At 52.9% G+C, this 24,245-nt stretch overlaps 11 protein-coding genes across 11 annotated transcripts; 6 read left to right on the top strand and 5 right to left on the bottom strand.

Moving 5' to 3' along the window:
- Window positions 1-32: 32 nt before the first annotated feature.
- On the bottom strand, window positions 33-1,076 carry RHO25_012528 (uncharacterized protein; the record flags this gene model as incomplete). Its single annotated transcript, XM_023603831.1, has 1 exon — window positions 33-1,076. The coding sequence occupies one exon, from the start codon at window positions 1,074-1,076 to the stop codon at window positions 33-35; it is 1,044 nt and encodes a 347-aa protein (XP_023450532.1).
- Window positions 1,077-1,685: 609 nt separating this feature from the next.
- RHO25_012527 (uncharacterized protein) lies at window positions 1,686-2,270 on the top strand (the record flags this gene model as incomplete). The annotated part of the gene is made up of 1 exon (XM_023603830.2): window positions 1,686-2,270. One exon carries the CDS (start codon window positions 1,686-1,688, stop codon window positions 2,268-2,270), a length of 585 nt encoding a protein of 194 aa, XP_023450451.2.
- An 896-nt stretch (window positions 2,271-3,166) lies between these two features.
- RHO25_012526 (uncharacterized protein) lies at window positions 3,167-4,792 on the top strand (the record flags this gene model as incomplete). The annotated part of the gene is made up of 2 exons (XM_023603829.1): window positions 3,167-3,373; window positions 3,428-4,792. 2 exons carry the CDS (start codon window positions 3,167-3,169, stop codon window positions 4,790-4,792), a joined length of 1,572 nt encoding a protein of 523 aa, XP_023450533.1.
- A 97-nt stretch (window positions 4,793-4,889) lies between these two features.
- RHO25_012525 (uncharacterized protein) lies at window positions 4,890-5,645 on the bottom strand (the record flags this gene model as incomplete). Its single annotated transcript, XM_023603828.2, has 3 exons — window positions 4,890-5,045; window positions 5,123-5,488; window positions 5,547-5,645. 3 exons carry the CDS (start codon window positions 5,643-5,645, stop codon window positions 4,890-4,892), a joined length of 621 nt encoding a protein of 206 aa, XP_023450452.2.
- Window positions 5,646-7,474: 1,829 nt separating this feature from the next.
- On the top strand, window positions 7,475-9,251 carry RHO25_012524 (uncharacterized protein; the record flags this gene model as incomplete). The annotated part of the gene is made up of 3 exons (XM_023603827.2): window positions 7,475-8,234; window positions 8,291-8,343; window positions 8,403-9,251. 3 exons carry the CDS (start codon window positions 7,475-7,477, stop codon window positions 9,249-9,251), a joined length of 1,662 nt encoding a protein of 553 aa, XP_023450531.1.
- A 376-nt stretch (window positions 9,252-9,627) lies between these two features.
- RHO25_012523 (uncharacterized protein) lies at window positions 9,628-10,259 on the bottom strand (the record flags this gene model as incomplete). Its single annotated transcript, XM_023603826.2, has 2 exons — window positions 9,628-9,683; window positions 9,737-10,259. The coding sequence occupies 2 exons, from the start codon at window positions 10,257-10,259 to the stop codon at window positions 9,628-9,630; spliced, it is 579 nt and encodes a 192-aa protein (XP_023450448.1).
- Window positions 10,260-10,885: 626 nt separating this feature from the next.
- Window positions 10,886-11,539, top strand: RHO25_012522 (uncharacterized protein; the record flags this gene model as incomplete). Its single annotated transcript, XM_023603825.1, has 2 exons — window positions 10,886-10,900; window positions 10,946-11,539. The coding sequence occupies 2 exons, from the start codon at window positions 10,886-10,888 to the stop codon at window positions 11,537-11,539; spliced, it is 609 nt and encodes a 202-aa protein (XP_023450450.1).
- A 1,322-nt stretch (window positions 11,540-12,861) lies between these two features.
- Window positions 12,862-14,358, bottom strand: RHO25_012521 (uncharacterized protein; the record flags this gene model as incomplete). The annotated part of the gene is made up of 1 exon (XM_023603824.2): window positions 12,862-14,358. One exon carries the CDS (start codon window positions 14,356-14,358, stop codon window positions 12,862-12,864), a length of 1,497 nt encoding a protein of 498 aa, XP_023450449.1.
- Window positions 14,359-15,162: 804 nt separating this feature from the next.
- RHO25_012520 (uncharacterized protein) lies at window positions 15,163-17,492 on the bottom strand (the record flags this gene model as incomplete). Its single annotated transcript, XM_023603823.2, has 2 exons — window positions 15,163-16,984; window positions 17,047-17,492. The coding sequence occupies 2 exons, from the start codon at window positions 17,490-17,492 to the stop codon at window positions 15,163-15,165; spliced, it is 2,268 nt and encodes a 755-aa protein (XP_023450060.1).
- A 975-nt stretch (window positions 17,493-18,467) lies between these two features.
- Window positions 18,468-20,873, top strand: RHO25_012519 (uncharacterized protein; the record flags this gene model as incomplete). Its single annotated transcript, XM_023603822.2, has 6 exons — window positions 18,468-18,490; window positions 18,542-18,939; window positions 18,990-19,394; window positions 19,447-19,491; window positions 19,543-20,282; window positions 20,364-20,873. 6 exons carry the CDS (start codon window positions 18,468-18,470, stop codon window positions 20,871-20,873), a joined length of 2,121 nt encoding a protein of 706 aa, XP_023450061.1.
- A 1,030-nt stretch (window positions 20,874-21,903) lies between these two features.
- Window positions 21,904-23,802, top strand: RHO25_012518 (uncharacterized protein; the record flags this gene model as incomplete). The annotated part of the gene is made up of 2 exons (XM_023603821.1): window positions 21,904-23,319; window positions 23,386-23,802. The coding sequence occupies 2 exons, from the start codon at window positions 21,904-21,906 to the stop codon at window positions 23,800-23,802; spliced, it is 1,833 nt and encodes a 610-aa protein (XP_023450064.1).
- Window positions 23,803-24,245: the final 443 nt, after the last annotated feature.

Genomic DNA, 24,245 nt, shown 5'->3' with positions numbered 1-24,245 from the left:
GAAGACACATCTGATGAACCTTATTCCACCGATCACGCTGCCTGACTTTCTGTGGAGGGACGCCGACTTTCCAGCGATGATCGCCTACTCTCTAGGGAAGACCGCCGTGTGAAAGATGCCGATGATCCTCCTCTGTCAAAGTCTTGAAAAGGGATGTCTGCGGGCTCGTTCTCATCCCGAAGACACAGTTGATGCACTTCGCTAGTCCCGACTTCTCCATACGAAGTCAAGTCTGGACTTACGTCCACTTGATCATACTGTTTGAGCAGCTTTCTGACCTTTGCGGTAGCCGACTCCCGCTTTTGAGGTGTGCTCAACAGTCGGTCGAGCACCCACTTCGGCTGAAGTGCAATTAGAGGGACTGGAGCATGCCTCGACCACCTTTTCTGATGAGCTGGGGTCAATGCGACAGGGAATAAAGGCGTGCCATCGAAGCAATACGTCCATTTCTCATCTTGCGTGTCCTGTGGAAATTCCTTGGGCCATGGCTTTGAGTCCCATATGCGCAGGCCTCGGAGCATCTCCCAAAAGCCGTGATTGTACTCGTCAACAGATTTCGGCTCGCCCTCTGTCGGAGCCGCCATAATGACAAGACTCGTATTGTCCCCGAGCGATTTTGACATTCTCAGGTACGATCGAAGCGCTGGAGCAACAATGCGAACATTGACAGGCTCTGAAGGATCGTCTGATTCCAAGAACACATATCTGTGGTCTCCGGACCGATAACCCATGGTTGCATACACGCAGGGGAACGTTTTCAGTCCAGCGCCCTTTGCGAGAATGGTCGTCCTGAACTCTTCGTACGCAATTCGCTGCCATGCGTTCATATCAAATTCCGACTCCACCTGCTCTTTCGTATAGAGACGGCCCGTCTCTCTCTCAGCACGATCAGCGTCATCTTCTGCAATTCCGTCGTCTTTGCCATCGTGTTGGCCACCAAAGGCGCTGATGATGCCCTGGATTCGGCGATTGAGATCTCTGGACAAATTCTGGCGAGCTTTGCGCGGTTTCGATGCCACCAGTGTGGGCAGGTACAACCCGAGGAAGAATATTATAACGTTGAGAGCCAGCTGCATGGTCGCGACGGTGAAGATGAACTGGAGAACCTCGAATGGCTGTTGCTATGTGTGCATAGCCAATGGCGCACTTACCTTTAAACCATATGTAAGCTGGGTCATGACGAATAATTGTGTCGCCACGTGTAGCCTCGGAGCCGCAAAAGGGCATACCACCTGCACCTTACGCAAAAGCGGCTCATCAATTGTTCGCACGCTTTGTTGCACCAATACCGCGTCTCAAACGTCAGGCGGTAGCGTTGTGCTAGCGTGATTTCATCGGAAGATATGCCGAGTTCAATCATGACGTACATCTTCACATACACGGTTAGCAATGAGGCTGAACGCTTCCAGGTATGATCTGAACCAATGATGCATTGTTGACATCCAGACTTTGCAGTGTGCGTTGTGACGCCATCATTTGAGTTCTTGGAACAAAGCAATCGGGCTGCGGAGAAGGATCCACGACACACACAAGCGGACGCTGAATCAGATCGGTACATTTTGGATACATCTACATTGCACACAGCCACGCAGACCGGGGCCAAGGATACATACAGACCCGAACAGTTGTCGCAGAAATTCTGCCGACGCCATCCTCACCCACAGCACAGCACAATGCCAGACGCCATGGAAATTCCTCCTCGGAGCGGAACCGCTTTCACACTGAACAAAGGACAACGCTTGACAGTCATCGATCCTAAAGGCGTCCAAGTCAGCGACCTTGTTGCGTGGAATAGACATGATCCCGACGAAGTCATCTCAAATGGCAGGACACTGGACTATGCGAGCAAAATCTATCTGACGACGGGAGATCCGCTCTACTCGAATCGAAGCAACATCATGCTGGAGATAGTCGAGGATACATGTGGGCGGCACGATTTTCTTTTGACGCCTTGCTCGAAAGACACATTCAGAATTATTTATGGCGATAAAGAGCCCCACCGAGGATGCTTCGGGAATATCGCAGAAGCTATCAAGCCCTATGGCATCTCGGAAGACCGGATTCCTTGCGCGTTCAACTGTTTCATGAACGTGCCAATAGATGGACAGACGGGAGAAATCAAAGTCTTACCTCCGACCTCAAAAGCGGGCGATCACATCGATTTTGTGGCAAAGATGGACCTCATCATCGCGATGACTGCATGCAGTGCTTTGCAGTCCAATGGTGGGAGCTTCAAGCCGATACAATATCGCATCAGCGATGGTGCATAGCAGTCCATGATTCATTGATGTCGAGATTCGAGATCATTGCATTCGAACAGCCAGTAGAAGAATGATGACGAACATTTGAGCGGCACAACTTGTCCAAAAATATTCGCAACAGAACGCTTCCATACCATAGGATCCATGACTTCCAGGAAAGGTGAAGTACGCGCAGCTCTCCATATTAGAGTTTCTGGTTGTGGGCTAGATCTGCATAGCAGACGCCATGCTCCACATTGCGGCTCGAGCCAAACGAACTGCGATCATCTTCACGATCTTGCATCTGCACTTCAGCGATCGTTTCGTCCTACACCAGCAACGAACAAGTCCGAATCGCTCAGCCTCATCATGTCGTAAGTTGTTCCGCCATTGACTGCGCTGTCTCACCCGACGTGCAAGGAAGTGTGTTCAAACAGCAAGATGACAGCGTCATACAACAACCTTTTCTTCCGAATGCGTACTCAAGCGGCTGAGAAGGTACCGCGCATCAGTCCAACGCTTTGCCGTATCCGTGAACCATACCATACTTGTTTCAACCTCTTCCACACACAAGCTCCCGTTAGAACAAAGCTAATCTCATTAAGCAATGCGATACGCCTCTGAGCCACCGACCCTTCAGATTTCCATCCTCCGAGGCAGCAGGCATGTCGCCGTCATCGTTCAGATGTGACAAACAGCTACGCGGCTCGACGGCACCTTCTTACATGCCTCACTACTCACTCGCAGAATCTGGTGAAGGGTACCGTTGGTTGGAATCCCTTGCTTCACGACCGCCGCATCCCTTTCCTCGCTTGCTCTTTAACACCAGTGGTCGCTTTTCCTGCGCTCGAGCCGATACCAGATTTGGCAGGAAGGAGCGGTGACTTCGTCCTACTACATCCTCTGTGGCCATTCAATCCGCTCGGATGAGCTCCATAGACTCCTCTGCAGGTGTATTGAAGGACAAAGACGACGCTCTCGCAAAACATGGCGTCCATCTCAAGGATAACGAGATTTGCTGGAACAAAGATGCAAGAGATCATCCTCGGAACTGGGGCGCGTTCACGAAATGGTATACGACCATCGTGATCTGTTGGCTTGAGCTATATATGACAGGGATTAGTTCAGCAGGCGTACGTTCAAATCAGCTCTTTGTAATGTAATCTTCGCTGACACAAACTTCACAGACAGGTGCTGCGGACATTGCGCGCGAGGAGTTCCACATGAGCAGAACACTTGCGTACTTTGCCTTCGTTACCATCTATCTTCTTGGACAGACTGTGGGCGGAATCTTCCTGGCACCAGTCTCCGAGACCTTTGGGCGAAGAACTCTGTACATCGTGGCGGCCGTCATGTTCTGCATCTTCTCAGCAATTACCGCAGCCGTACCCTCTGTCGCCGGAGTCTACATCGGACGATGGTTCCAAGGCGTTGCCGCAGCCATCCCTGCGACAGTCGCTTTTGGGAATTTCCAGGACATGTTCGATGCGTGGGCCAGAATCTCAGTCGTGTTCCTCTACACCTGGGCTGGATTCGTCGGCCTTGCTATGGGACCAGTATATTCAGCCTACGTGACGGAGCGTTGCGGATGGAGATGGGTCTTCTACATCTCCACGATAACTTCAGCTGTATCTGCTGCTCTATCCTTTGGCGTGAAGGAGAGCAAAGCTGATCTGCTGTTACAAAAGAAAGTCAAAGCCATTCAGAGGGATACTGGAAGGACAGATCTTTATGCGCCATCGACAGCACATGGCTTTTCATTCAAGCAATTTGCGAGGGAGTCGCTGTTCCGCCCGCTGGTATTTCTCACGCTCGAGCCGATCGTGCTATTCTGTGCTGCACTGTGCGCGATAGCCTTCGGCTTACTGTATGGACTCACAGCTGGCCTGACGGTCGCATACACGAATCCTCCTTTCGACGCCACTTTCAACGAGGTGTCTTCGTCGCTTTCGTTCGTCGCAATCCTGATCGGCATCATACTTGATATCATACCGCGCTTTTACGACGACCATGTTTACAAGAAATGCCACCGGAATAAAACTCGAATCGTCCCGGAAACGAAAATCAGATCCTTTGCAGTTGCATGCCCAGTGTTCGCTATCGGTCTGTGGATCTTTGGCTGGACTGTTCCTCCGCGGGTACCCAATGTCCCCTGGCCAGTATCAATGATTGGTCTCGTATGCATCGGCTTCGCCAGTACAGACTTCTCCTACGTCCTTTTCGGCTATGTAACTGACTCTTATGGCGACTACGCTGCGAGCGCAGTTTCTGCCCTCAGTACGACTCGGACTATAGCTGCCGCGGTCTTTCCGCTTTTCGCACATCAAATGTTCGCCGGACTGGGCACCAACATTGCTGTGACCATATTGGCTGCGGTGGCGACTGTGTTTGCGTTCACGCCCATACTGTTCCTGAAGTACGGTCAGATGCTGAGACATAAAAGCAAATCCGCATTGGATGACCAGGATTGCTTGCTCGAGGAGAATCAACATCTTGACGAGAATGAGAAACGCGGAAGCGAAAGTAGCGAGGACAGCAAGGCGAGTGCATAACCCAGGCGTGAGATATGGTTTTGGCGCGTAGATTGCGATATAATGCATAATCCAATCGAGACACCTTCGATCCGCGCCCTCCAGTTCCTGGTTTTCTTCACTGTCTCGCCGCCATGAAACTCATGTATATTCCCCAAAGAAGGCCAACAGCACTCAAGAACACGATTCGTTTCTCCACTGGTATGAGCGTGAAGTTTACGACAGAAGCCAGAGGCCAGATCTTGTAAGATGCAAAAATGATTGGGAAAGTCTCCTGTGCTAAAGTGTTACAGTGTCGAAGCGTCCCCAAAGGCGAAGAAATGGACCCGGTGTCAGATGATAGGAACTTACTGTGCGTATAGCTGTTCCAATCTGTTCTATTGTCCGTCCCTTCAGGAGGCCCATGACAGTAAGAAAGGCAATGGTATTGAGCAGAGCACCCATGGTGATGCAATCAATGAACCATTTGATGGCCGTGTTCTTCCAATGCAGCTTAGGTGGGGCATTGCTGTCGATTTCGCTTTCCGATGCGGGACCGGACACTGGACCAAGCTCTATGCCTCCCTCATGTTGAGGTAAGACATCATACTTCTCAGAGGGAAGCTCCCGGGCAGGGAAACTTCGCTCGAGAAAATGCTGCCAATAGAAATTTGGCGGCGAGAGGATGAGGTTGCAAATGGTGAATTGCAAGAGTTCGGGTAAGGATATGAGTGATTGCTACACGTCAAAGGTTAGCTCGCTGGGCCTCAACCTTCCATATTCGGGAAAGGCCTGCCTCTTCGTTATCGCGGTGCTCGACTTGTTGTGCCAGGACGTTGGAAGCTGCGGCAAGAGCAGTTGCGATCAGGGTCGCGCTGACCACTGGAGGAAGCATATTTGCCAGGTTCCTCTGAATGCAGAAAATCATAGACGAATGCAAGCAAAAGGTAAGGAAGTAATGCGAGATGTTTTCTCATTCAGGGACAGTTGTCGCAAGGTGAGACCAGCATCAGGGATGTTCGCCAAGCTTGACATCAGTTCCACGGCGCCGTTCATATTCCTGAGGCAACTCCATCGACATCAAGTCATCATCTCGAGAGTCGCATTGAGTACTGCTAATTGCAGTACAGGCTGTCGAGTAATCGTGCGGGCTGTCTTGCTATGGAGGTCGGGGGCTATTGGCCAGGAAGACGCGGAGACCGCGCTGGCAGTTACTGTACGCGTAAGTGCCATATCTCGACCAGGAATCCGTCCTGATGATCAGCCCGCAGACCTCCTAGATCATATCATCTTGACTGAGCATATTGTAGTAACCTGTTTCCCTGTCGAACTGCACTCCCAGCATATCGTCCTGTCACATCCGAAGCTGGCCATCCCGACGCACCGTCTGTCTCAATATACGTGATGCGACATCTGAAAGAGACCATCAAGGCATATCAAGCAACAGGCAAGTCTTATCTGAAGCATTTTGATCGTGCTCTATTTATGTACAACAAGATCCTAGCTCTAGAGAGCCAAGCCACTTGCGTTCCGCGCGACCTCAAGCATCGGAGAGTCGGCGAAAGGAAACAGCGACTTTGACGCGATGTCCCAGCCACAACCTTGCGAGAACACAACCCGGCTTCGCTACCTTCCGGAAGCCTAGCACAAACCTCATCAGCTGCTCTGGGAGGTATGGCGTCCACTAAACATATGCGGCTATCGAACTGCCATCGATAGTCTCAAGATTGACGGCCATGGTCTTCCACGAGTCTCCCGCTGTCGATTTCTGAACACAGATCATTCACTTGTGCTCACACGAATCGCCTCTATGCTTCGCCAATGGAACAGTCGAGACCATCAGAGCTCGTATATTCACCAGTACAATCCCCGCGGCGTCGCTTAAGCAAGAACAACAATAAGCGAACAAGCGCAAGACGTTCACAATCTACCTCCTAGCGAGACTTGCTTTGAAATCCTTACGTATGGATTTGCTCGGAGATCCCTCAGTGCACACGTCAACATGTCGCTTGGGCCAGCATTCGATGCCCCAGACCATGGAGACTCAGCCAGAGCCATCGATTCGTGAATGTGGTCCTGTCAGTCGGCACCGATAAGCGTTCCAAGAGCAGGTGAACATGGAGATACCACGTACACCACAGGTAAGCGTGACTGTTGACATTCTGACAAGTCCTTCACAAAATCCGTGAATGCATGGGAGACTATCAGGTCAAGTCTTAGTGCTTCTGAATGAGGGAGCTAGTTGTGCAAGCTCGTGCAGGGTCCGCAGAAACTGAACACCGACACCGACAATGCGCCACAGATATGCACGTGGTGCATGGCATATTCTGGGGTCGATTGGTTCATCTGGCCGTTCCAGATATGCAACGAGACCACAGGATCGGCGTCGCTGGCTGGTCTCCGACTCGGCTCCCCTGCGGAGTACAAAGCCTCTGAGGAGCCTGCGACCAGCAGTTTGACGTGAGGCCAGATAGAGAGAAAATGCGGACACGATAATCTTCTGGAAGCCTATCCGAGCACAGATCAATAAAGCGTCGCGGCAAAGTTACAGACTTTCGAAAGGAGCGTCGTTGGTTGAAGCGCTTGGCGACGAAGTATGTGAGTCCTGTGGCGTATCTTAGCATACGTCCGAAAGATGCCCACGGCAGGGCACCGCGACGGCTTCCAAGAGGCCGGCAGAGCTGACCAAGATGATCCAGTCGACTAGAAAGAAGAGCCAGAAGCATGTCGACGCCGAGAGCGGAGGCCCTGCCCACTTCGAACGTCCGGAGCGACGAACAGCAGACGAGCCACGATACCCGCGATACGAACAATCCTTCGCATGATCGATCCCAAACCACCACAGAAGGAGACATCGAAAAGCCCCAGTCCATATACTCCTCCGGTGGCAGCAACCACGACAAGCCCGAACCACAATCTGCTCAACCCAACGATAACGATCTCGAGACACAACTTCCATCGAACAAAGATGGACAAGAAGTCGAAGACCCAAACATCATCTTCTGGGACTCTTCAACCGACCCCTCCAACCCCCAAAACTGGTCTCCAACCAAGAAATGGTCACAGATCGCCCTCGTCTCTCTCATGTCCGTCCTTACACCACTCGCATCCTCCGGTTTCGCCCCGGGCGTGCCGCAGCTGATGCAAGAATTCGACTCCTCGTCCAAAACAATCGCCACATTCGTAGTCTCGGTCTACGTTCTAGGCTTCGCCTTCGGTCCGCTCATCGTCGCGCCGCTGTCGGAATTGTATGGCAGGCTTTGGGTGTATCATATCAGTAATATCGGATTTATTGCCTTCACGATTGCGTGTAGTCGGGCGCAAGGCGTGGGAGAGTTGTGTGTTTATAGATTCTTTGAGGGTGTGTTCGGGGTTACACCTATTACGATCGGAGGGGGAACGATTGCGGATTTGATAAAAGTTGAAGGCAGGGGAGCGGCAATGGCGATTTGGTCGTTGGGGCCTTTGGTGGGACCTGTCGCGGGTGAGTGCGCTGCGGCGCTGAACCAAGGCCTCGTTTTGCTGACGAAGTGATGACAGGGCCCGTTGCTGGTGGTTTCCTGTCGAATGCGAAGGGATGGAGGTGGATGTTTGTAAGTGGCTCAATCTCAACACCAGACTATGGCGGGCAGCTGGCTGATTGTTGCGGTAGTATGTGATCGCCATGGCTGCGGGAGCCATCGAGGTCCCAGCGTTCTTGCTTATGAAAGAGACGTACGCTCCAACCCTACTGGAACGGAAGACAAAACGTCTTCGCAAGGAAACCGGCAACCAGGACCTGAGATCGAAGTTGGACTTGGGCCAAACCCCGAAGGAAATGTTCCGCCTCGCGATCGTTCGACCGATGAAGCTACTGTGCCTCTCGCCAATCTGCACGCTGATGTGCGTGTACATGGCTATCATCTACGGTTTCCTCTACCTTCTCTTCACGACCTTCACATACGTCTTCACAGGAGACTACGGGTTCTCCTCTTCCATCGTAGGGCTCGTATACCTTGGACTGGGCGTGGGCAACTTCATCGGGCTTGCGGCACTTGGGTACTCGTCCGATCGACTCATCAAGCATTTCCAGGCAAAAAACAACGGCATCATGAAGCCAGAATATCGACTTCCGCCGCTCATCATAGCTGCACCGCTCATCGGAATCGGGCTGCTCATCTATGGATTCACTGTCAAGTATCACGTGTTCTGGTTCTGGCCCATATTTGGCACTGCATGGGTGGGTATCGGAATGATCATCGCATTCATGGCGGTTATGACTTACTTGGTCGACGTATACGGAGTCTATGCTGCGAGCGCAGTAGCAGCAAATACGATCCTGAGGTCAATCTTTGGAGGTGTGTTCCCGCTCTTTGCTTTGCAGATGTACCAAGGATTGGGGCTTGACTGGGGAAATGCTCTGCTGGCATTCCTTGCGTTCGGGATCAGCCCGATTCCGGTGCTGTTCTGGAAATATGGTGAGAGAATTCGAACGAACCCGAAGTTCCAGGTGAAATTGTGAGCGTTGTACTCTGCTTAGCGGGATAGCTAATTTTCTGGCCTTGGGAAGGTTTCCTGGCCTCATGGCCCCCGAGCAATTGACCAGAGGGTCTGTTCGCTGGACACTGGGGCCTTATTAGGACATAATGACACTAGAATAGACATACTGATACAATGACGCCCTATTGGGACTGGAATGATCCCACTCGCACGACGAAACGCTGTCGTCGCTGTCCTTCCGCCACATTTGCCAAGTGTGAATAATTCGCGTCGTTGGTCTTGAGCGACTTCGATCATATCGGAGCGGCGAATGGATTTCAGGATCCGTGGAGCCGCGTCGTCGTGCTCATTCCACTTGCTGTGCTTTTGTATTGGTCGTGTGATCAATCGAGGCCTGCTCATTTCCTGCTCTTCTTCGACAATTTCTGATTCCGAATGGCAGTGTCGCCCATTGCTGTAGCTCAGTTAGCACAAGTTACATCAAAGTCGGACACAGCGCGAACTCACCCTTCCGCTTGCCACCATGTCCCTTCTTCTCGCCCTCCTCTTTCTTCGCCCTCTCCGCCTTCTCATCGATTTCCTGAATCCAATCCGCCTCCACCTCGCCTGGCTTCCTCCGGATCTGACTGCCGTATCCATACTTCGCCCTCCACTCTTTGCGATCCTCGTCGAATTCCATTTTGCCGTCCTTTCGCTTCGCCTTGATACCCTTCTTCTCCGCGAATTTCTCCCATTTCGTCTTTTCCTTCTCTTTGGGCACAGGCTTCTCTCTGGGTAGCGGAAACTCCGGTGCAGGTAGTGATATCTGCAGACTACCGTCGGTTTCGTTACGGTTGATCGGTTGGGCAAGAAGCTGGTGTATGAGAGACTGCGCGCATTTTTGCGCAACGCTGGAGAGGATGGCTTCTTTTTCAGCAGGCGTGGCCGCTTCCTTCAACGATGGGAGTGGGTTGGGATCTTGGCACATCAGGTTCCCCAAGTCGAACACGTACGGTTGCGCCTGAGCATTATCAATCTCCATGGCGGCCATTGTGCGTTGTATCGTGCAAAGATGTTGTCGGCTGAACAAATTCGAGGTCTGCGACGAAAGTTCTCCAGTTTCGCAAAGTTGGAGCTTATCGCCTATCGCCGAATCCGCTAGCCGAAAGCACGGGCCCCGGCTGAAATGCGCTGCGTACTTCGGACTCTGGCACGACACTTCCGTCTCACCTTTTGCGATGGACAACTTCTGCGACTCATCTGCCTCAGCGCTCCGAGAACACCAGCCGCCGTACTATGTTCAGAGGCCCTAGAATTGAGTATCGTGGTAGCCCCAGATCACCGACATGTCAGCAGACATGGAAGGGAGAACCTGGACGCTGAAACATCGCACAGTTGCCTCATAGCGGCGACACCAATCCTGATTAGTAGAGCACACTGATTGTTGCAGTTTCTACGCAACCCTAGGGCGCTATCTGGCGGCACTACCCATACCATGTTGTCTCATGAAAGTCGCTCGTTCGGGATGCCCGGGTGAATAAGGACAGAGTTGAACAGACAATGTTTAGTCGCTCAACTGGCATCTTTCACGTTACTTAATCTCATCGCAGGTTTCATTCTGGAGTGTATGTGCAGTTCGGCGCCACCACCTCCCAGCTCTTTCACTTTCGCTTCGAAATGGTGGCCTTACAGGTATGGCAGCAACGCCTTGGAAATGCCCAGGCTAACAGGATCCAGCACAACAACTCTGCTTTCGACGCCCTCTTTGGCATCTTGGAATTGGCCGAAGCCATCCTCCTCGAAGTGCCACCCCAGCAGCTTCTTGTCAACGTTCAGCGCGTCTGCCGCAAGTGGAGGGACATAGTCACCGCCTCAACTCCAATCCAGCAGGCTCTGTTCTTCCGACCCATAGGCAACCTAGGCCCCCTTCACTTCGTTGGATCGCCTAGCGAGCACCGCGATGGCAGCTGGGTCTCCTCGCAAGGTAGCCACTGCCCCTTCGCAATTCATGAACATCTTCTTGTGGGCCCTTTGCTCCTACTTGAGAGGCAGCCGAGTCGAGCAATAGCCAGACCAGAGGCATCTTGGAGGCGGCAGCTTCTGACTCAGCCACCGGTGCGAGCTGTAACGGTCAACGTTGGTGCGAGCAAGATCAAGGTGGATGGTGGTCTAGAGGGCGTGACTATGGGTAACATCTGGGACGCCACGCACCTATGTTCTCCTGGCTCCTTGTCCATTAGCGATTGGTCGTTGTGGAGCGGCTATTCGAACGAGTGGCGCAACAAATCGGCTTCGGACGCACTACGAGCGCTGAAGGCGGTCAAGAAGTGATGCGCTTTGCAGTATTGGGTGCGCACAACCAGTGGTCGAGACAACACCCAGTTGACCACCTAGTACGTGCACCCTCTCTGGCTGGCCTGCATTTGGGTCGTACGTCGCGCACCATTCTCTGCTCGGTCCCAGTCTTGCTCCGATGATCTCAATCGTCTTCGTACGTTAGGGTGATTGCAAGCCTCGAGCAGGCAAAAGAGCACTAGCTGAAGACGTATTGCCAACGTCCGCGCTCGAGACTGTGTTGCTGTCGAGCTTGTCAACAGCACAGTCAGCCTGCACAAGCAAGCTTCGAAAGGCAACCCAAACGCCCGGACAATTCTAAAATCCTTCTGCTCCACGCCAAGCCGCTCGAACTGCGTTGCCATCGAACAAACGTTCAAGTGAATTTAGGACCGATCAGATCTGATAAGATAAGAGATTCAAGTAATGCAGTTGCCCGCACACGTCCAAATGGTCTATGAAACGCCTCTTTCACGAGCTAGAACTGCGACTAACAAGTGTCTCGCTAACTCGGTTTCCTCATTGGCTATGCCAATACTCACAGCTTGCTGATCTGCTTGACACCTACCTTTCTGAGCCGCGCGTTGCTTTTGCTTCGAAGGGACGACACCTTATTCTCAGCCACGCGGTGTATCTGTTCGAATGGTAGTGGGTATATATGATGCGGGACAGGGTCGCCCGCTCGAGCAACACAAATCTCGTAGGTCACTAACCTCGGGAAACCACATACAACACAATTACAGCAAGCACCAAACAACTCCCTTCAACACGATGAACCTCCTCCACGCCATACTGCTCGCAGCAGCAACACTCGTCACAGCCTCGCCAGTCGCCGACGCAGAAGCTACTCTCGACAAGCGACAATGCTCGAATGATAACGCTTGGGTCGCGAACGGGTGCTTCACACCACCCTCTGGACAAAACGGACAAGCATTCTGTCAACGCGCTTGCGAATCTACTGAACCGTCTCAGTCTGTTCGATGCTGTCAAGGTGTGAACGGCGTCTTCTTGCCCGTCCCAGGTTGTGCAGCACGACAAGGAATCTGCAGGTGTAATTGCCGAGCTCCGGCATGAGTTATGGTGAATGGAATAAAGGTGGTTCGATTCTCGAAGATCGTACGCGATGAAGAGAAAGAAGCTGATGGACGACCCAAGACCGCTGAACACGAATGGAAGTCAAAGAAATCAGTGGTTGCGCACTGACCGAACGAGGCTCAATGTAACACAAATCTCCAAAGAATATACCATTCTCCACACCACACCCTCACCTCCAACCAATCTCACCCCAGTGACCTCCTTCTCATTACTCTCACCTCACCTCACCTAACACTAACCACAGCCGGAAATTCCGTCGCCCTCACCAGGAAAATATTCTGCACCGGCAACCCCTTCTCCTCCACATCTCCCTTAAACTCCACATCAAACCTCTCCACCAACTGCGGCAGCGCCTTCAAAATCACCAAACTCGCAATATTCCTCCCAATACATGTCCGACTTCCCAATCCAAAAGGAAAATAGGCTTCTTGCATTTTCGCCTTCGTAGGTTTATCCGCATCTAACCAGCGTTCTGGAATAAATTTCTCTGGCTCGGAGAAGAAAGCTGCGTCGTAGTGCATTGCCCAGGCGTTCATACTAACTGTTGCTCCAGAGGGGAAATGGCGATTGCAGATTGTGGCTCCACCTTGAGGTACAACGCGCGGGAGACCGAAGCCTGTTTGCGGGAAGAGGCGGAGAGTTTCGTCGATGATGGCGTTGAGGTATGGGAGAGATTGTGCAGTGCGGAAGCTGAGGTCTTTGGCGGGGACGCCAGTGGAAGCGAGTTCGGAGCGGAGTTTGGCGAGAGTGTGAGGGTTGCGGTGCAGGTAGTAGAAGGCTTGAGTGAGAGTTGTGCTGGTTGTGTCGGAGCCGGCAGTGACGTTGGCGCCGAGACCCATGGTGATGTGAGCGTCGCTGAAGTAGACGGGGTCTCGTTCGTTAGCGTCGAGGAATTTGTCGAGGATGCTGGTGGGGATGTCGGGATGGCGTTCCACGAGGGAAGGGTCTTCTGCTCGGTCTTTGCGGCGTTGGACTGTGGTATCGGAGGTGAAGTTGTCGAGGTACATCTTGCCAGTACCCTTTGAGCTCAGCTGCCTTGCGATGAAGCGTTTGGCTGCGATGAAGGGTGCGTGGAAGTCCGGATAGAAGCCCATTAGTCCTCCGTATGTAAAAGCGGCGTAGACGGACTTGGAAAGGTTTCCAATGTCTTCGCCTTGATCCAAGAAGCCAAATCTCTTGCCATAGGTCACAATGCCAATTGAGTCAAATGCCATGCATGTGATCTCCCAGGCAAGATCGACTGTTCCACCAGCACTTCGTTCCAATCTCTTCGTGAGCAACTCCACACATTCCGCCACGCCCTTTTCGTAGGCGAAGACAGAGCTCATGCTATACATGGCGCTGAATCTTTTCCTCAGATCGCCATGGAACTTATTCGACCGCTCTTTGAACAGACTTGTCGTACCCGGCGGGCTCCAGGGTTCATAGAACGATGACTTGTCAAATCCTCCATTCCATCCATGTATTGGCTTAATCGCTTCTGGTGTTGCGAAGCTGTAATGTCCCGGAGCAATTCGAACAATGGGACCATATTTGTTGTGCAGTACTCTGATATCTTCTTGCCAGTTGTTGCGATAGAAATGATAGAAGGTCTGAAGTGAGGTGATCCGCGCTAGTGGGGGCCCCGGAATATCTCTGAGTGGGTCTGTGAGGAGGATGTAGATCTGGTAACAGACGTAGAAGGCGGCTGCCGCCAGAGGCAAGTATTGAGTAAGTGCCATGTCCGATAGATGGTTCGATGCTCGTTGGATTCTTTAGCTTTTCTGATCATATATCGCTCTGCGCACTGGCTAATTGTCATTCGGTACTGTGCCTCTCGCTAACGTTGCCAACTCATCACGCTGATAGTTCTGGTCCGCGGATGCCAGTGTGCATGCCTAGTCTTGTCACTAAACGGCATTTGTATGGCAATGGAGCAGCTCCCCACTAGCTTGTGAGTATGTCCAATGCCGATGTTGGTAAGTCTGCGCTACTGCATGTCTGCTGCATGGGCATTAACCGGAACCGATGGCGTGGGCCGGGCCAGCTGTGTAGGGCAGGATAGCTCGTCCCCTGCGGTCTTCGCGCCAAGTGGTGACGAACGATAGCATGTAACACTTCTTGTGATTCGTTGTCGGCAGCATATTCCATACCTATCGTGAGGATACCGACCACGTCGAGAGCTAGATAGCGTTGGCCACCGCGAGAAAGCAAAACAGAAGCTAGGATCAACACCGTGTATCTGCCCGGCCTTCGATTGCTGTTGTGATCCTCTTATCTCTGTCTCCGGCGGTATAGCTGAAGCATTCTTTTTAGAAAGGCGCAGGAGGCGTGCGATCAAGGTGGCGAAGAGAGATCACAAAGTGTTGGCATTTTCGAACTCCCGTTTGGCCGTCCGCAATAGCTTGCCTGCGGGCCATCAGTCGCGGCATCTCTTCGCGCAGACGAGAGTGCATGATATGTGGAGCCCATCAGACGCCGCTTACAAACGAAAAAGCAGCCAGAACGTAGCGTCATCCATGTTCACGTCCTTGGGTCCAAGCTTTTCAATGCGACAGAAATGATCTCCAAGTCCTGCGCCTCTCGCCTCTCCCCTTCAAGACATTTGTCCTCGGTTCGTCTTCAGCAGGTGATTGCGACATGGATCCGACAGAGTTTTGTCGTCTTGCAGCAGTACGTCGTTGGTCCAGATACCGGTTCTGCCGCTCCTTCTCACTGCTCGTGAGCTTTCCCAGTCCTGTGCTCGCACCTGCAGCATGCAATAACAGGAAGATCAACTCATGTGCTGGGTCATCGACAGACAACGCCAAGTGCAAAGACGTACGATTTGCCGAGTCTGCTACGTTCAGATCAGCTGCGGAATCGATCAACAAGCGGACATGCTCCACGCGGCCTCTCTCGGCACAAACATGCAGTGCTGTCTGTCCTGATCGGCTCTGCAGATTGACCAATTGTGGATCAGCCTGCAATAACATCTTGGCGCAGTCCGTCTTGTTGCTCTTGACTGCTTCATGGAGAAGCGTGGCACCATCATGGATAGTCCGGGTGTTGACCTTACTCTTCTCCCACTGCAGTAGAACTTCAACGATCTCGAGACGCTGCCTGTGCACAGCTTTGAACAACGGGGTTCTGTTTTGGTCGTCCATAGCGTCGATGTCGGCACTGTGGCCCAACAAGAATTTCACCGTGGCCGGATTTCCTCGCTGGACAGCGTAGTGAAGAGCAGTCTCGTGTCTGCTGTCTCGCTCATTGACATGTGCGGGCCAGTCAAAGTGAGGAGAGTCGTGCAGCAACTGCAATTGACTGTCGTTCTTGCATTTCACGGCCTCTTCAAAGGCGCCCACAAACGTGATGTGGCCGGTACTGATCCGGCGGAGAATGCTTGAATCTGCAGAGAAGACACTAGCGGAGTCTGAAGAGCTTGTGAACGTTGTTACTGGGTGGAAAGAGGTGTGCGAACCCGTCACCTTGTTTGCGAGCACGCCCTCGTAGTGTTCGGCTTCGATAGTGAGACCTTTACTGCGAAGCATGTTGATCAGCTGCAATAGACACCCACGAAAGCATTTGAAGTCATCTTCCGACAATGTGGTGGCTTCAGTCTCGATGTCTTTCCAGATCTGATATGCCTGTTGGGTGTGTTCATGGGCATCAGTGTAGTCGGAGTCGACGCTGGCCTCGTAGTATCTCTCCAGGTACAATGCTCCCAGAAGTTCGTGCTGTCGCGCGACAGATCGTGATGGCGGCAAGCGCTCTGCATGAGTCTCGCCATCCTTCACATGCAGGATCTCATTCTCTACAATGTCGATGGCAGCGTCCCACTGCTTGAGACCTTTGTAGGCTTGGGCTAGATGCTCAAGCAGCACTTCGCGGTCATGGAAAGGGATCTGATACTTGTCGCATCGCTTCTCGGAATATGCCAGAGCCATGCTGAAGTCGCTTTCGGCTTCTGCATGTTGCGAAGCTTTCAAGTGCTCTTTCCCGCGTGCGTAATAGCGCTGCAAATGGTGCGTGAGAGCATCTTTGTCCTGGCCTGGCAGCACATCGCGGACAGTTCTTCTCTTGGCAAGCAGTTTCCTGGCCGTATCACGCACCGATTTCAGGTCGTCCAACGCCTCTTGAGTGGAACGGCTTTCAGCTTCATCATCGTCTGGCTCCAGCACGGGAGGAGATGGGTTGGGCACGGCATCGGAATCTGTTGGCCGCGTCGCGTCACGAGAGGCAGAGTCGGCAACAGACTGCCGCGCTGATGCTGTCGAGCGTTGTTCCAATAGACTCTTTAGTTTGACCTCGATTGTCACGTTCTCTGGTAGCCGGGTTCGGAGCTCATTGAAAGTCGTGCTTCTCTGTGCATTGGACTGCTCGTCGTTTCTGCAGCGCGTATCAGCCAACGCCATGAACAAAACCTTGGAGACTGTCGACAGGAGACTTACAGTCGGAGGACGTTTAGCCACAGACTCAGAGTATGCTTGTGGGCAGTGAGATTCTCCAGAGCTGCTTGGATGGCAGTCTGAGCGCTGACAAAGTTTCGGCGATCCGACAGAGTGGGCCGCGTCTCAGAACCAGTGTTGTCGAACACGCCCAGCTTTTCCCTCACACGCAGCACCACACTTCGACATCTTTCACTTGCCTGTCGGATAGCGCGCAACTCCTTTGCTGTCTGCTCGTTGCTTTCTCGGGGGGAGCCGCCTTTTCTTCGCCGGCAAATGCGCTCCACGGCCTCAAGTACTTCCTGCAGACCTTCGATCTTTTCCAGCACGAGTTGTGCTAGCTCATGCGCCTTCCGAAGCTGCTGGCAGTAGTGATACAGTCGAATTACGGCGGTGGTGAGGCCGGCCACGGCGTCTGCGGTCTGCAGTGCCCCAGCGATGTCCGCCATTTGATCTACGGACTGCGGTCGAAAGAAGGCTGAGAGTAGGTTTGAGAGGCGCGGGACACATTGTCGAAGCACGTTGCTTTCGAATAAGAGATTGGAGCCTGCAATGTCTCCATCATGTGCGGTGACTGGAGAGGGCGAACGGCCAGGCAAAAACCGGAGATGCGGTCGCCACGCACGCCGCGCGCCTCACATCGAAAATCAGACTGCGAGGACAAGTTCTCTACGACACACACGCCTGCTTGGCTTCTGAAGGATCTGGGGATTGCGGCATCTTGAGTGCATGCAGGAGGGCGACTGGGTGGGGGAACGACTCCGCCTCCACAAAGCTTTGTTTCCTGTTTGTAGGCTTGCAGCGTGGACGAGCTGAGCTGCTTGGCCAACCGCCAACGTCCGGATTTGCAGATCAAGAGCACACGCGTGACGTGAGAATCGGTCCCGATCTTTCACGCTGACCGGTCGGAGCAAAGCATCCTTCGTCTCAGTGACTCTGATGGCGTTGAGGCTGTACTCGACGCACTCCAGTCATCCTTCCGCCTAGCATAGCGCGTTCTGGTCGCCACTAACCCCGATCATAGGTCGAGATGGTCTCTAGTCGTCTTCCATGCGCTGGGCCCAAGGCGCAGTTTACCCTTCTGGTCTTTATCCAACGTCGAGTGAAGTACGAACATACATCAGTCTGCATCGATCCTCACAAGCTCTTGGCTGGACTGGCAGCCAAATTCAGGTGATCAGCAGTGTAACCGAGGAGGCCGCCCTGCAACCCCAAGCTGTGCATGGGAGCAATAAGTGACCTCGTGCGAGTGTAACACGATCTGCACCTCGCCTCAGCCTCACAAAGCATGGGCGATGAAAAGTCGCTGCCCGTGCACACAGATGCCTGTGGGCAGATTTCGTGTAGCAACATCTGTGGTAGACTTTATGCTCGCCATTGACTGATGAGCACGCTCGAATAAATGCTAGCTGATCTATGCCGCCATGGCTGGCCGCAATACCCACAGGTAACTGCTGTGTTGAGCAGAACGAGTTGGCTTGCTGACACTTCTGGCTAGAATTGATCATCCTTTCGAGGACTTGAGCGACAAGCAGGTGGACGGACGCGCAGACCGACTTGTTGAAGAATATGGGTTGCAGGTGTGGCGTACGACATTCGTCAAAGCAGCGCGCGTCCTCCGAAATCCCAGAACTTGGCGTGCAGTCGAGCAGATTGATGCCAATGGGGTTGCAGGACTCACGCCAGTCGAGCGAGCTGATCTTCAACGTGAAGAGCAAGAGGCAATTGATCACGTCGACAGCAAAGCTCCGTGGACCCTTGAATTCTGGAGGAAACATCCCGCGCATCTGAAAAAGCGCGCTGATGAGCCACCCAGAAAGTCCGGTTTCTGGCACCAGCCGAAGGAACTGAGGACAACGATCATCATCCTGTGCATTGGAGCCATCGTCCAGGGCTGTGGGTAGCATGACTTCTGTGACAGTGGAGTAAAATGCTGATCTTGGCAGGGAATCAAACTGGCAGCAATGGCGCCAATCTCACATGGCCAGTCGATTTGCTGAACCCGACACGTTCTTCTTGCGAAGCGCAAGGTGACCAAGCGTGGCTGTTTGCGATTGTGAACGCAGCGCCGTGGTTCTCCGCCGCCATCTTTGCCCTTCTCTTGTCTGATCCCGCCAACGAACTTCTGTTCGGACGCAGAGCTGCAATCATCATCTCCGCGGTTTTCATTCTTGCCGCCTCTGTCGGTGGCGCACTGGTGAAGACATGGCAGCAGTTTCTTGCCTGTCGGATCATTCTTGGTATCGGCATGGGCTGCAAAGCGTCTGTGGTCGCCGTTTTCGCAGCTGAGGTCGCGCCAGCTCGCATTCGAGGATCGCTGGTCATGAACTGGCAGCTGTTCGACGCGTTCGGTGAGCATCCACGTCGTGTTTCGAGGCGAACGTGTTCTGATGCATTGTGCAGGCATCTTTCTCGGATTTAGTGCGAACTTGATGGTCGCGCCGTTGGGTAAGTACGCGTGGAAGTCGTGGTGACGGAAAGAGCGACTGATAACAGCAGGGACCACGTCGTGGCGCTGGATGACAGCGTCCTCCGCTTTCCCGACCATCATCCTTCTTGCACTGGCTGTCATTGCCTGCCCAGAATCGCCTCGTTTCCTGATGGGAAAGGGAAAAGACTACTATCCCGAAGCCTACGAGACGCTCAGTCGACTGCGCGGCTCACGCGTCCTGGCGGCGAAAGAATTACTCTACACGCACTATCAGCAGAACGTTGAATTGATCATCGCAAGGCATGTCGACAGCAATGACCATGACAGGCCTGTGGACTCCGACGACGAAAGAGACGACGACGTTGGGCGAGTCGATCACATCGTCGCTCGAACGCAGAGTCCCAATCTCTTCCAGAAGTTCGGACAGCTATTCACGATACCTCGCATCCGCAATGCTACACTGACGGCCGTTGTTGCCATGGTAGCGCAACAGCTGTGCGGCGTGAATGTTCTGATCTTCTACTCATCGACAATATTCGCGACAACGAGCGGAGTCCTGTGCGAGGACGTTGACTCTCGCGATCTTGTGCGCCCACTGATGATGAGTTGGGGCATAGGCCTTGTCAACTTCCTCTTTGCCTTTCCAGCTTACTGGCTGATCGACCAGAAAGGCAGACGCTGGCTACTTACCACAACCTTGCCGTTTCTGCTCGGCTTTATGGGCGCTGCGGCACTGAGCTACATTGGAGGTTCGCATGATGAAGCTTTGGCAGTCTTCTCGTATATCTTCATTGCGATCTACAGCTGGGTAAGTGGTTGCTCAGAAGCATCTTCAGACTGCGAAATCGTGGGGCAGATGTCTTGCTGCATTCGACTGACTACTTTATAGGGCATGGGACCTGTTCCTTTTACAATCAGCGCAGAAGTCTTTCCGCTAGACCATCGCGTCGCTGGGATGTCGTTCGCAGTCTTCACAAATTTGCTCGGAGCTGGACTGCTAACACTCTTCGTGCCGGCGATAACTGCGTCGTCCCTCAGCCATGGCGGACTGCTTGGAATCTTCACATTCCTCAACCTGGTTGCGTTCGTGCTGGTTTTCTGCTTTGTGCGCGAGACTGTCGGAGCGGCTGATCGCGACAATCCTGGCAATATGACAGCCCTCGCTCTTGAAGAACTCTACAAGATATTCGAGGTGCCTGCCAAAGGGTTCTGGCAGTACCAGGTTCTCGAGGTGATACCGCTTTGGCTGTCACGACTCCGCTGGTACCTTGGTGGCTGTCGAACTGCGGAGCCGAGAAGACCTGAGCCTTTGTATCGATGGTGGGAAGTGAATGACCCCAGGGAGATGCAGAACATCGTTCAGCGCGAAGAGATGAGCGAACGGGAACAACCCGACTGAATTAAAAATGCCGGGGCGCAACACTTGGTGTGGTCTCCGTCTTTCATCACTGCAGTGTGGCCGGCGAATATTATCGGCCCTTCACTCGCTGCGAGGAAAGACAGCCACGCGCGAAGGACTGTGTTTCTCGGATGAAGGCTCGTGAAGAGCAACACTCATTGGACAAGCAGTTTGAGCTCGAAGCGCAACAGAGTCTAGTGGTCGCACGCTTGAGCATTCGCGGAGACCTCACGACGGAGACATTTTCGAGATCGAACACAAAAGTGCATTTGGAGGAGCACTAACGATCGCCAGAGGAAAACTATTTGTTAGCGGAGAAGTCCAATCCAACAGGAAGCATATTTGCATGATCAACAGCTTTCTGCGTATGTGCGGAGGTAACCCCGCTTCCTTCTTGAGGATTAGCGATATAAGCGACTCTACCGAATTTACCGCTAGTCGCGTGCTTCTAAGATCTTGTGGCGCTCGCTGCAGGCCTTCGAGTTGGTAGGCTAGTCCCGCGGTCGACAATTCTCCACAGTGTAGCTACCTTGCTGCTGCCATGTGCCCTCTGTGCCTGGGGCGGGTGAGGGACCAGGAGGTCGCCCCTCGTTCTGAGCGTTGATGATGATGAGGAAAGTTCCATGGCAAGCGCTGTTTGCCCCCGACACAGCAGCAGTCTGCCTATCTCGCTTCTTTCGTCTCAATGCTGCCAGCTGAGGAGGAGCCCGTGGCAATGATGCAGGAAAGCAGCCCTTCACCGAAAAGTTCGGGACCACGGCGGACCACCCAGCGAAGGTCTCGAAAAGTCTGCGAACGTTGCCATTCCCGCAAAATTCGGTGCAACGTCGCTGTGGTGGGCGTTCCTTGCTCGAGCTGTACAATCGACCACACTGCGTGTGCCGTTCGTCGGCGCAAGAATCAGAGAAAAGTGCCTACACCCTCACCTTCACCAAAGAGCCCACGAGCTGGGCACGATGCCAACACCAGCCCTGACGGGGCCTCGCTGAAACATGGCCCCGCGCCGGAAACGTTCCACTCCGTCGCTGAAATGGCTTCTGGTCAACAATGGCAAGACGGATGGGCATGGGACAACACCCCTTCCTCAACATTGTTGACCGAGTCCGATATCCAGTTCCACACGCTTCTTGACTCCAGTCATTTGACTGATCTTGGCGATATCTTCGCATTTACCAACGACAGTTCTGTCTTCCCTGCAAGACAACCCGTCGTTCCTCCTCTCATCGATACTGGCTCACATGCAAGTGGTACATTCGACGTTTCGGTTGATGCAGCTGGCCTTTGTCACGCCGATGCAGAATTTTTACGAAGTCAGGGATGCTTTGACCTGCCCCCGCCAGCGATATTGAAGCAAATCATGAGGCAGTATTTTCGCATGGTGCATCCCAACCTCCCAATCGTTATGGAAAACAGCTTCTGGGTACGCTGGGATGGAGATACCTTTGACTTGGCTCATCAGTCACTCTTAGTCTTGCGGGCAATGCTCTTTGCAGCGAGCTGCTACGTCGACAACAGTACGTTGGCAAGCTTAGGATTCAACGGACAACGTCAGGCCAGAAATTTCTACTACCGCCAGGCCAAACTAGCGTTCGACTTTGGCATTGAGATGGATCCTGTTGCAAATGCGCAGGCATGCCTCCTTCTATCGTACATGTCGCCGAGTCTCAGTAGGCTGCAGATCAATGTGGGCTGGCTCATTCATGCTCATCGTTTTGCCAAGCTCGCCGGCGCCGACTCATTCCATCGCCGCATAGAGGATGACCGCCCGACAGCTGTGTTGCTGAAGCGCATCTGGTGGGGTGTACTCTTTCGCGACCGGATACTCTCGTTCGGCTTTCGTCGCAGCCTGCAAGTACACCTCGAGGACGACTCGGTCTGGTTGAACGACAATAGTGTTTTGAATGCTGGTGACTTTGAGTCTGAGCTGGGTCAGTCTCCTATCTACGACACCGAGACTCAATTGAAGAATATTGAAGTGCTCAGCGCGCTTTGCCGACTTATAAGTCGGCTCTTGGGTCCTTTGAAGCTCTTATACCAGTACAATATGCTCGACGGACGTCTACAGCCAGCGTCAATTGATCTTCCCGCTACTATCACGGCCATCAAGGCCCATCTGGTATCGCTTCGGATTTGGCACGACGATACCATTGAGAAATTTCCTTTCCCCGTGAGTCTCGATGACGTGCACGAGACACTGTGCATTTATGTCAACATGCTTTTCATATACCATGCATCGATAAAGTTCGCACTTCACATGCATCTGATATTGATACACGACAGTCTTCCAGGAAGCCATGCACTCCTTCAAATAGAGGACTCGCACAGGGAGCTACAAATCGCCAACACCGATCTCGGGCGACGATTCCAAGAAATGGTCCAGCTGAGAGTGATGAAGGATCTGCCCATCACTGCGATCCCTTTCCTCGCGCCGCCATTGATTCTCCAGGTAAGCTATTCTGCACAATCAGTACGAGTGCTCCCCAGGAGCCAGCATGACTCTAATCAAAGACAGGCAATCAATGTCACAGCATCTCGTGGCCTACGAACAGAATCGAACGAAGCACGTCATCTCGACATTTTCACACGGACGCTGAAATCTCAGCAAGGCAGATACGACGGATCGGAATTCTTGATCGATGTGCTGAACAACGTAATATCTTATGCACAACAAAACGAGGATCTTACGACGAGCATGAACACTTGGCGAAAGAGTAGCAGTGGGGATGATGGACCTTCGAACCGCGATCATAATTCAGACGACAGTCGACAGAATCCGGTGAGGAGGTTAGATTGGAACACCATGGTGCGCAAGCAGCCCAAACTGCTGCTGAGGTTAATGTTCCATCTGGACTATGCGCTGCGTACGTGGGGTGTGCCGCAAGAGAAGCATTTCCCGCCCAGTCTCAGGAGGAGTCCGCCGGGAAACTGAATATGGTTCGCCATGCATCGACAAGCTTGGTGTTTGCTGTGCTCTGAAAATACCGTAACCAGGAAGAACATGCGCTCGCCTTTCCTTCGACAACAAGCATTATCATACTTGCCTTTTCGATCATTGAGGAACTTTTGTGGATTTCCAGGCTCGCTTTCCTGTCTCACGAGAGTCCGAGACCATCGTGTCATCGCATCGGCTTGATGCACTGTCTTGGCGTGACTCGACACCCATATTGCCTAATTCGGCAGGTTCTCCCGCCAGTCTTGATGCTGTTTAGAGAAGTTAATGAAGGGCCGCGAGAACGTCGGCGTGTTCGATGATGAACGATCAGGCTGAGAATACGCCGCACAGTGAAGAAAAGCTTGTCAACCTAGTACGCGGAAATCGCGGTCTAGGACCCAAGATATCGTCGAGTATATGCCACACTCAGTTCCGAATAC

Source organism: Cercospora beticola, chromosome 9 (assembly GCF_033473495.1).
Source record: "Cercospora beticola chromosome 9, complete sequence".
Taxonomy (NCBI): domain Eukaryota; kingdom Fungi; phylum Ascomycota; class Dothideomycetes; order Mycosphaerellales; family Mycosphaerellaceae; genus Cercospora; species Cercospora beticola.
This window is presented reverse-complemented; position numbering and strand designations above follow the sequence as displayed.